Raw genomic sequence first — 12,368 nt, forward strand, 5'->3', positions numbered from 1 at the left:
TAACTCTCCTGGGTAGTCTTTCGTGGAGATGTGTAGGACAGAAATATCATGGCCTTGAATGCGAACGCATGTCATTAGTGCCTCATGATGGATGGCTAAAATTTAACTTGAGGTCCTCACGGAGGTACAGTGCGGGTTGCAATTATCCTATGACAGCGAAACTTAGTATATATGGAAATGGGTGAGGGTGGAACGGATTTACGCTGACAAAAATTTATACTAATTTTGGCTACCATGTGCAAATATGGCTCTATACACTGTTCGTATGACGGTGTGAAGCCCATGCTGTCATTCTACAAGCAATAAAGGTTAATAATGAAATCGACATTATGCGATTTTCACTTATTTGACCTTTTCTGCCCACGTCCTGTTCCTAATCCATTAAATATAGAAACATTTCTACACGTCTTTCTTTCATTCACAGTAGCAGATGTCCATCTGGTGGACAAAATTGGTACTCTCATTTTTTCTAGCTTAAATCGGTCCCACATTAACGCATTAGTACATGCACCAAATTCCGCTGCCATAAGGAATTACAACCTACACTGGACCTCTGTGAGTAGCTGCACTTTAATTATGTAAATGTCGTGTAACTAGAGCCTCCCGTCGGGTAGACCATTCGACGGGTGCAAGTCTTTCGATTTGACGCCAATTCGGCGACTTGTGCGTCGATGGAGATGAAATGATGATGATTAGTATAACACAACATCCAGTCCCTGAGAGGATAAAATCTCCGACCAAGACTAAAATCGAACCCGGGCCCTTAGGATTGACTCTCTTTTTTAAATCTCACTTTGTTCGCTATTGTTCGTTGCATCTGCTCGGGGCGGACGTCGTAAGACATCCGTTTTTAAGTTCGTTGTTGATCGATTAACTCAGTTTTTTTTTTATTACAGAGGGCTGCTAATCCTCTGACCGAACACGCTGAGCTACCGTGCCGGCGAAAATTGTTCTATATTATTCATTGAATCTCTTCAGGGCGGACGTCGGATGATACCCGTTCAGTTTGTTCAGTGGTCAGATCGGCAGCTTTGCAGACTCTGCTTATAACCACTTGTCATAAGACAGGAGATGAGATGCGGTTCTGATCTTACCATTTCTTTTTTTAAATTTGTGGTGGTCTGTGAGCACTGTTTTAACACTTTCAACACTGCCCTCTTTACACCCGGCACTTGGCTGTGAACTGGCATATTTAATGGATGTTTGGAATTAGATTGCAAGGAACAGAAAAATGATAGGAATATGGTTCTTGCACTATTTAAAAGTAAAACGTAAGAGCTTTACATGAATGTGAGTTTATTTTACAATATAAAATACAAATGGGTGTTATAATTTAAAAAAGAAAACACAGAAATGTCGTGGACAAAAAAGTTTTACATGATCTCTCTCTTGAGTAATGCCATTATACTGTATCTAAATTTTAAAAAAAATATCGCTGGAATGTCTAACTGCAGGTACCTGTAAACTAGAGTATTTTAATAGTTCGGATGTAGTTAGCCTTTGTATGAAAATCCTAGAAACACTGTGGGACGTAAAGGCCAAGCGCCACAGTCCTTGCACCACCATCTACTTTCCTTACTGATGCGCTTACCCGTATATTTCTTCCCCCTGTCTGAACGTACTTTGCAATACCTAGTAGTATTCACCTTGTTTGCAGTGGGTGGCACCTTCTCTGGAAAGTGCCTTGCAAATGTCCTCTCAATTTGTGAGGATGAAGCGGCTTGTTGCTGAAAAATATTTCCGCCATTCTGAGCCAATTTCTTCCCCACTTTGTGAATAAAGTCTACTAGGGATACATTCTTCCTAGTCTTCTCTTTGTATAAAATAAAACTGTTGACATTTGACACGATAAACAAATGGAAAAACAGCTGTTTCCACCACTTTAAAGTTTTTCGGGCAAACGGATAATAGCTGGAGAACAGATGTGCTCTGTCAACCCCAGCTTCATTCTTATTGTAATCAATAATAACGTCTGGCTTTACAATTTCTGCTATTCCACCTTTGGCCCTCACTTGAATACTAGTGCTAGTAGACTTATGCTTTGTGGAAAGACAAAAAACATCTCGTTTTGACTTCCACTTCACTGCCAAGAGGTGGCGTTTTCTTTGAAATACTATCTGACCTTTTTTTAGTTTTAGTGTTTTGAATATTCATGGCAAACCTTTCCTGTTTTTTATTACAGTTCCCAGTCCAAGAGTTTTATTTTCCCACAATATGTCCGAAAGAGATGGACTGGTGTAGTACCTATCCATATAAATGCAATGACCTTCGCCAAAGTACTGTGAACACAACCGTTTTACATGGCCCTGGATACTATTGTCAACATTCCCTGCAGAACCTGTATATACATCACAGTTTAGCATATAACCAGTTGATGAATCGCAGAGAGCATACAGTTTTATCCCATATTTATTGGGTTTGTTTTTCATGTATACTCTGAAGCCTATTCTACCACGAAAGGGACACATTGCCTCATCTAATGTCAAATTCATGCCTGGATGAAAACTACTTTTGCTTTTATTCACAAAGAAATCGAAAAAAGGCCTCACTTTGTGAAGTGGGTCATGCTTTTCTCCGCCTCTGCTAATCAACGTAGCATTGTCATTCAAGTGTAACGTCGACAATATAGCGCAAAATCGATGGCGACTCCACAATTTACTCGCAAATCCTGTCTGCAAAAACGGGTCTGTTGACCAATAATCACTGATTTTCGGCAATTTGACGACGCACATATGCAAAATAATACTGAAAAACCAGTAAATCTCTTGCAGTTTTACTGCAGACCACTTATGCCAACTAGAGTTTATTTTCAGGCTACCGTTGCGTTTCATTGCCGTAATAACGTTACCAGCGTACCGATTCGTTTCACTTTTGATGAGCCGAATAAGGTCGTCATCAAAGAAATAACTAAAATATTGAAGCTCCTCAGTGGCACCTGAAAAATGCGATGCTACGGCGACTTCTTCCTGGAAATCCGGCAGTGCTGGCTGATCGTCTAGTTCTGACCAATCTTGCTCTTTGTGCTCAGTGAGCCACACACGACCAGGTACCACAGATGGTGACTGATGGTCTGTACCAGACTGTGAATAGAAAACAAAATAATGCTAAGGTTGGTACTAAGAGGTACTAAATTCAAGTGAAGTAATGAACACTACACACAATACAGAATGCGGTAATGAACTCTTCACTTTATAAACAATTGAGACACATACATACCTGAATCTTCACTTGTACTTTCGTCTAGACAGTACGAATCCTCTTTGTCAGAATCATCAACTTCAGATCCTTCATCTCCATAAAGAATATCTAAGATCTCTGCCTCCGTTAACTCGCTGCGCGATATTTTCACGATCATAAACACCTGTGAATGAACTGCAGGTAACTTCGTCTTTGCAGTGCTCACAGCCGCTCCCAGGATCAGATAGCCGATAAGTGCTTGGCTCTTTCGGAAGAAGAATGAACTACCTCCACATTAGTTGACGAAACTGCTTCGGAGACCCGCTAAACGCGCTTACGGAGCCAAATAAAGGCTCGCCCGTACGGTATACGGGCGCCGTCGCCACCGTCAGGGCGGCCGCGCCCGTATGGCGTACGGGCACCGTGCTGTACGTGTTAAACACTGACCAAGTGTAGACAACACATACTACCACTTATGTCCCATTTGGAAACCCTCACCCCCGCCCCCCCTGCCTCATCCTCTTCAATCCCAATTCAGATAACTGGGAATTCGTTGAAAGTATTAGAGCTCAACATTATACTCACATCACAGATATATCACACTAATACTCCGCTAATACACTGATATTATTATCATTGTCATTACTGTTATTATTATTATCTTTATCATATATTTGTCTAACGCCTTTGAAATCAAAACGAAATTTCGCTAGTCTTGGTCAACTGTGTATTAGCAAAAATAATACAAGAATAACACAAAGAATTAAGAGTTTGTACACTGTTTAAGCCTTTAAGGTTTGTGATAGAACAACGGTCATAATACCTGCCACGCTTATAATGTTCGTTAGATCATTCGCTTCTTTAGCCGTGCCAGATTAGGGCCTTCAGGCGTTCTCATATATCCGATTTGCCACCTTATTGTTTACTCTCTAGAACATACAAATTTTTATGTGGTAGCGACGGACAATACATGGGAGAGTATAGATGTTTTATATTACTTCTCGTTGTGATATTTACATTGTTCACTCACATTCCTATTACCACCAGTAATTAACCATAACGATCGCCAATTACAGCACACAGTGCTGCTACTCTCCGTGGATATAATTCCAAATGGTTCACATGGCTCTGAGCAAAAAATGGCTCAAATGGCTCTGAGCACTATGCGACTTAACTTCTGAGGTCATCAGTCGCTTAGAACTTAGAACTAATTAAACCTAACTAACCTAAGGACATCACACACATCCATGCCTGAGGCAGAATTCGAACCTGCGACCGTAGCGGTCGCTCGGTTCCAGACTGTAGAGCCTAGAACCGCACGGCCACTCCGGCCGGCTATAATTCCATCTCGTGCTGCTGAACAGTAACTGAAGGTACGCTGTTTACAGCACCTGGTGAGGAGTTTGTGGCGAAGAATGCACCCTCTGAACACGATACAGCCGGCCGGAGTGGCCGAGCGGTTAAAGGCGCTACAGTCTGGAACCGCACGACCGCTACGGTCGCAGGTTCGAATCCTGCCTCGGGCATGGATGTGTGTGATGTCCTTAGGTTAGTTAGGTTTAAGTAGTTCTAAGTTCTAGGGGACTTATGACCACAGCAGTTGAGTCCCATAGTGCTCAGAGCCATTTGAACCATTTGAACACGATACCCCCAAGGTTTTCCCCCTTTTCCTACAGATGTTCCGTTAGTTTTACATCCGCGAATTTTTGAGGTTAGGCCCAATGAACTTCCATTCTAGGGTTGGATTCGAAAACATATCAGTCAAGACTGCTTTCCACCTAGGTTAGTGTCTTAGATCATACAATGTCACCCTGGAGCACGTGAAAGTGTGACAAGCACTAAATACACGACACAATTTGAAGTCAAGCACAATGAAAAGCGTTATATCTGTATCTATATATATACTCCAGAAACCATTATACGATGAATAGCCGGGAGGTGGGCGGGGGGGAAGTGGGAGGCAGGTTACTTTGTCTTCGAGGTCCGTACGTGATATGTACAGTATAACGTATGCATTCTTTCGAAAATATCGGTTCTCTAATCTTTCCCAATAGTATTTCTCGAAAAGAAAATCTGCTTCCCTTGTACATGACATTTACAGTATAACGTCTGCATTCTGTCGAAAATGTCGGTTCTCTAATCTTTCCCAATAGTTTTTCTCTAAAAGAAAATCTGCTTCCCTTCAGAGATTCTCATTTGATTTCACCGACAATTTACCTAACGCTCGTGTATTGATTGAACCGTTATCTATCAGTATGCTGCTTTCCTCTACCACCCAAGCAGGAAAATCAATAACTGATGTCAAATTGAAAGAATCAGGTAATACTTCGAGGTCAAGCTTTCTATCGGACTCTTTCAAAAAATCTACTTTGAAATCCCCAAAACAATAATTTTCTTTCCTTTGTCCGACAGGAAGCACAACAAAGAATCCAAGGTTTTCAAAAATATTTGAAAATTTGCCAATGGGGACCTACAAATGGCTACAACTATAAAAGTACCATTATTTTGTTTAAGCTCACATGCACATGCTTCTATGTGTTGCTCTACGCTAAATATTTTAGTTTAAAAATTTTTCACACTGTGACTGATGTTAACATATATGGCAACTCGTCCTCTCTCCATAGTGTCTCTGCTTACGTGTGCTGAAAGCTTATGTCCACCTACATTTGCCAATTCCATACCTGTGGCTATATGATGTTCAGGCAGGCGTGGTACATCTATTCCACCCTCAGTTTGTAAATCATCTAAACAAGCAAGAAACTCTTCTATTTTGTTTTTTAATCCCCTGATATTCTGATACAATATATTAACATTATTTTTGGCTGTGCTTTTATGTGAATCTTGTGACATACTAACATTATTTTCCACTGTACTGTTATGGGAATCTTGTGATATTTTCACATTTCTAGTACCTGTCTGTCTGAATTTCTCATTAAGATTCATTTCAATCAATGTAGGATGATTGGACACTGGTCTTAGCCTAAAAAAGGACTGCCATGAGTTTCAGTGTCCCCCATTAAAGATTTTGCTATCATCCCAGCCAGTTTACCCTTCCCTTTCCTACTGAGATGCAGGCCATGTCCTGTGAAGTTCCACCTACCAATACCATCAACAGGAACCAAACCTGTGCCACTTGAAGCAGCTGATCTAGCTCCATGTTGACCCTCCTGAGAGAGCTGTTCAATTGGGGCCGGTCATACTGCATGTGTGCATAAACCAAGCCAACATTTGTATGGCTCGTTGCAGATGCTATTTTTACCAGGTCACACTCAATATTGTAGCCCTGATCCCTATCAATACTGTTTCGCGTTCCACTCACTACCACAACATGATCCTGCTTTGTATAACCCTTGCACAACGATCCTACATCCTCTATCACTTAGATCATACTGCATGTGTGCATAAACCAAGCCAACATTTGTATGGCTCGTTGCAGATGCTATTATTACCAGGTCACACTCAATATTGTAGCTCTGATCCCTATCAATACTGTTTCCCGTTCCACTCACTACCACAACATGATCCTGCTTTGTATAACCCTTCCACAACGATCCCACATCCTCTATCACTTAGCTAAGACATGCACTGGGCTTGAAAATACTTGTGACTTGGTACTTGTCACCTCATTCTTCCTGCAGGATGTGGCCCACGCCTCTTTCATGACTACTACCTAACAACAGAACTTTCCTCCTACTTTCTACTTTTTTTGCGACAGTTGGTTTCCTAGTGAAAGTCTGTTGTGTGCTGACTACATTTACATCTACTTGAGCCTCTTCCTTAGCTGACTGAGGTAGCAAGGCAAATCTACTGTTTGTGCCAATTATGAAAGTGTCTGATACTGTTCTCTTTCTGTGGCCCTTGTTCCTTGCTATCACTTCCCACCTGTCTTCACCCTCCTCCCCCCTTAACTTCATCTGTTCCTTCCTAGCACTATCAAATGGTTCAAATGGCTCTGAGCACTATGGGACTTAACATCTACGGCCATCAATCCCCTAGAACTTAGAACTACTTAAACCTAACTAACCTAAGGACATCACACAACACCCAGTCATCACGAGGCAGAGAAAATCCCTGACCCCGCCGGGAATCGAACCCGGGAACCCGGGCACGGGAAGCGAGAACGCTACCGCACGACCACGAGCTGCGGACCCTAGCACTATCCTAATGGGCTCTAATCATCCCTTCCTGTTCCGCTATTTTCCTATCCCCGATGTTATTCAATCTGTACCTTGAACAAGCAGTAAGGGAAACCAAAGAAAAATTTGGGGTAGGAATTAAAATTCAGGAAGAAGAAGTAAAAATTTGAGTTTCAAATGACATTGTAATTCTGTCAGGACTTGGAAGAGCAGTTGAACAGAATGGACACGTCTTGAATAGAGGGTATAAAATGAACAACAAAAGCAAAACAAGAATAATGGAAAGTAGTCGAATAAAAACAAGTGGTGCTGAGGAAATTAGATTAGGAAACTAGAGACTTAAAGCAGTAGATAATTTTTGCTATTTGGGCAGCAAAGTAAATGATGATGGGTTCTGGAGAAATGGAGGAACACGAGAGAAGATATAAAATGTAGCCTGGCAATGGTAAGAAAAGCATTCCGAAGAAGAGGAATTTGTTAACATAGAATGTAAATTAATTGTTACCAATTGTTTTCTGGAGGTATTTCTATCAAGAGTAGCCATGTATGAAAGTGAAACATGGACGATAAACAGTTTAGACAAGAAGAGAATAGGGGATTTAGAAAGTGGTGCCACGGAAGAATGTTGAAGATTAGGTGCGTAGGGCATGTAACTAACGTATTGAATAGAATTTGTAGAACTACCTGACTAGAAGAAGGGATCGGTTGATAGGATACATTCTGAGACGTCAAGGGCTCACCGTATTCAAAAATGGCTCCGAGCACTATGGGACTTAACAGCTATGGTCATCAGTCCCCTAGAACTCAGAACTACTTAAACCTAACTAACCTAAGGACATCACACAACACCCAGTCATCACGAGGCATAGAAAATCCCTGACCCCGCCTGGAATCGAACCCGGGATCCCGGTAGCTATTCGGAGATCGTGACAGAGTATCATGGAGTCTTGTGACAAGATCACAACAACAACAACAACAACAACGCAGAGAACGTTAATGGAGCTGCCACACTTTCCAGTTGCAGTCCCGACGCCATCCTTGTACTCACTAACTTCTACAAGCGTAGTACAGTGATCTTCACTGTTTTGTATTAATTACCTTACTCTTGAAAGTACTTCAATCAGACAGGCTACTGCTGACTGAACATGTGTAAATACAGAAACGGCGCGTCGCATTGCAGGTACGGCGGCCCGGGCACGCAGCTGGTGACGGAGCGCTGGAAGCTGGACTGGAGCACGTTCCTGGCCAGCAACCGCGACTTCATCGTGGCGCAGATCGACGGCCGCGGCTCAGGCGGGCAGGGCTACCAACTGCTGCACGAGGTCTACCTGAGGCTCGGTTCCGTCGAGGTCGACGACCAGATTGAAGTCACTGAGTGAGTCCGCACACCTTTACCGGTGACACACAAACTTATTAACTCCGTTCCAGCACCAGTATCCAGGATATCTAGGGCCACATGCAACAGTTGTGGCCAACTTGTCTCAGGATAGAATACAGCAGCTTAATGACACCTTGAAAGTCTACCCCTTGTTTGTTAAGCTGATTAATTTTCATGTAAGAAGTATCTCCCTTTGATATAAGCGGACGCAGTGCTCCATGGTTCCCATTTCTACCGCTGTGTGTCTAATTCTTTCAATTAGGCCCGATAAATTGAGATATGAGTAATCAAACCCGCTAGAAAATTTAGTATTCTAATTTAAAAATGAAGCAACGGATAACGCAACATCGGTGAATGGCCACGGAACAATACGTGCACACTAGGGTCGATAAGACTTTCTTTTTTCGATACTATGAATTCAGTTAGTCGCATGAAGTGCATAACGCATACACTGATATGCCTGGATTGAAAATTCATAGAATATAGCCATTGTCGTAGTGGTATGGATGAAGGATACTAAATAACGCTAAGAGAGAACTTCAATTATCATTCTGATTTATTTCGATAATATTTAAGAAAACTATTGCTCTCTGTGACAAACCATTTAAGAAAACTATTACTCTCTGTGACAAAACATTTAAGGAAACTATTACTCCTTGTGATAAAACATACGTGAAATCTATTATATTTAAAAAACTATCACTCTCAGTGACAGAACGTACATGAAGCACTCACTATCTCTTGCATTTCGTCATGCTGGAAACATAGACAACACTTCGTCGCCAGTTACATCTACTAACCGAGCGAGGTGGCGCAGTGGTTAGACACTGGACTCGCATTCGGGAGGACGACGGTTCAATCCCGCGTCCGGCCATCTTGATTTAGGTTTTCCGTGATTTCCCTAAATCGCTCCAGGCAAATGCCGGGATGGTTCCTTTCAAAGGGCACGGCCGACTTCCTTCCGGGTCCTTGCCTAATCCGATGAGACCGATGACCTCGCTGTCTGGTCTCCTTCCTCACACCAACGAACCAACCAACCAACATCTACTAATGATTAAAATGGGTAAAAATGAATGTTACTGAATGGTGGGCTCTGAACACCATTTAGTTATTGTCACACCTATTTAACGCGCGGAGTAGGGAAGGATATTACCTTTTGTCTCTCTCAAACATTACTTGTGTTACTACACATACAGTGCCATGCGGATAAGTTCATGTTGAAACCGCGTATTATGCAACCGCAATGCAACGTGAGCAAACCAGCCCAGGCTTCATGACTCCACATTATTCATACTATGATTAACGAATGGCAAATCCAGTGACTACCGTTATGAATGCTGGCAACACGTGATCAAATTCGACAACAAAGAAACGAGTAAAATAAACCGTTGAATCATGAAAAATTTATATTGGTTATATCCAGAACGAAACTATGCAACAAATGAAACATTAATGAACCCATCCGCTATTGACCTAAGAAACAAGAACCGTTGGTTCATGCCCTCAATCACCTCGCACCTAAGTCCGCTAGTTGAAACACATTAATCTGAAAAATTTCTATAAATAAAATATCGCTGAACGTTTCCCGGTATTAATTCACATCCGAACATGCTTCATAATCAATGTTACCCCAAAAAACCTACATTGTGAATAACTTTTCTCACCATCAATGACAAGTGCCGCACCCCTGCGTCCGTCTCGTTCAATCGGCGGCCCCAGAGTTTCTTAACATGCCGCGTTCCAGGACCAGCCGCGAACCGTTCAAAACAACTGGTGGTGGGTGTAGGACCTCAGTGAGAACCAACCTCACAAACTCTGCCCTGCTCATCCCCACTCTCTTTGGAATCACGAACTCTCTGCCGAATCTGCTCACGTTGTTATTTTGGATGCTAAACTACCCTACTGCTACCCTCTTTGACTAACCCAGATTATTATATATTCCATGCATAATTACGTTTATCCATCCACATACATCATGGAATCAAAGGATGAGAGAGGAGGTGTGACACCAACAGAAGAAAAAATATACAAGGAAGCATTCTTGAATCCAGAAGTCAATTAGCTAACGAATATTTAACCAATAGATGGCGCTGTAAACGTCAGAATACGCACACCAACAGGTGCGTGGCGCACATTCGTTCCTCACTTTGCGTCCAAGAAGCACAACGTGACTGTTTCCATGAAGGATCGCACTATGCTGGTAAGGCTCTTTTACAAGAAGAGTGACTGTGCGCGAGTAGCCCTGCAGAAGTTCCATACAATGAAGGTTATGAAAAAAGTCATAAGTTCTATGTCTGCTATTGGTCTGGAGAAAATAATTACAAAATCCGAAAAGACAGGTACTTTCGAAGTCCAGTGTGGCAGATGTAGGAAAGCGGTTGATCCAAAATCTATCGAACATGTGGCAACAACGTTGCAGGATGGGTCGAGCGGTGTTGCGCAGTCCACGGGGAATCGCCCGAACATTGGAAATGCCTGCGAGCACAGTGCATAAAATCCCGCGAAACATCCTGCACTGCTGCCCGTATGAAGTCACGCATGTCACGGAGTTGTTTCCTGCTGACCTGCCAGCGAGACAAGCGTTCGCTCTGAATTTCTTGCTCACATGGAAGTGGACAATGAAAAGCCATGGAACGTTCTGTGGACAGACCAAATACATTTCCATTCCCAAGAACATGACAATACCCAGAATTGCGGGAATATGGGCAACGGAAAATCTGCACATACATAAATCGTTACCACTAAATTCTACAAAGGTTGTGCGTGCTGAAGGCATCGTTTATCGTAGGGACGTATTTTAACGAGGAGACGAGTCCTGCTGGTCCTGTTTACCTGAAATGCCATTAGTACAAGCTATGAGAGTCTTTTGCGCGCCAACGGCATTCCAACCCGTTAATACCGTGGATACGTGGATAAGATCATACACTCCTGGAAATTGAAATAAGAACACCGTGAATTCATTGTCCCAGGAAGGGGAAACTTTATTGACACATTCCTGGGGTCAGATACATCACATGATCACACTGACAGAACCACAGGCACATAGACACGGGCAACAGAGCATGCACAATGTCGGCACTAGTACAGTGTATATCCACCTTTCGCAGCAATGCAGGCTGCTATTCTCCCATGGAGACGATCGTAGACATGCTGGATGTAGTCCTGTGGAACGGCTTGCCATGCCATTTCCACCTGGCGCCTCAGTTGGACCAGCGTTCGTGCTGGACGTGCAGACCGCGTGAGACGACGCTTCATCCAGTCCCAAACATGCCCAATGGGGGACAGATCCGGAGATCTTGCTGGCCAGGGTAGTTGACTTACACCTTCTAGAGCACGATGGGTGGCACGGGATACATGCGGATGTGCATTGTCCTGTTGGAACAGCAAGTTCCCTTGACGGTCTAGGAATGGTAGAACGATGGGTTCGATGACGGTTTGGATGTACCGTGCACTATTCAGTGTCCCCTCGACGATCACCAGTGGTGTACGGCCAGTGTAGGAGATCGCTCCCCACACCATGATGCCGGGTGTTGGCCCTGTGTGCCTCGGTCGTATGCAGTCCTGATTGTGGCGCTCACCTGCACGGCGCCAAACACGCATACGACCATCATTGGCACCAAGGCAGAAGCGACTCTCATCGCTGAAGACGACACGTCTCCATTCGTCCCACCATTCAC

At 43.1% G+C, this 12,368-nt stretch overlaps 1 protein-coding gene across 1 annotated transcript in view; it reads left to right on the forward strand.

Moving 5' to 3' along the window:
• Window positions 1-12,368, forward strand: part of LOC124802953 (dipeptidyl aminopeptidase-like protein 6) — a 765,226-nt gene that overhangs the window by 730,445 nt on the left and 22,413 nt on the right. Inside the window, exon 14 of the mRNA XM_047264042.1 lies at window positions 8,494-8,688. Within this exon, the coding sequence (XP_047119998.1) occupies window positions 8,494-8,688 (195 nt within the window). The remainder of the gene's footprint in view (window positions 1-8,493; window positions 8,689-12,368) is intronic.

This window comes from Schistocerca piceifrons, chromosome 6, assembly GCF_021461385.2.
Source record: "Schistocerca piceifrons isolate TAMUIC-IGC-003096 chromosome 6, iqSchPice1.1, whole genome shotgun sequence".
Taxonomy (NCBI): Eukaryota; Metazoa; Arthropoda; class Insecta; order Orthoptera; family Acrididae; genus Schistocerca; species Schistocerca piceifrons.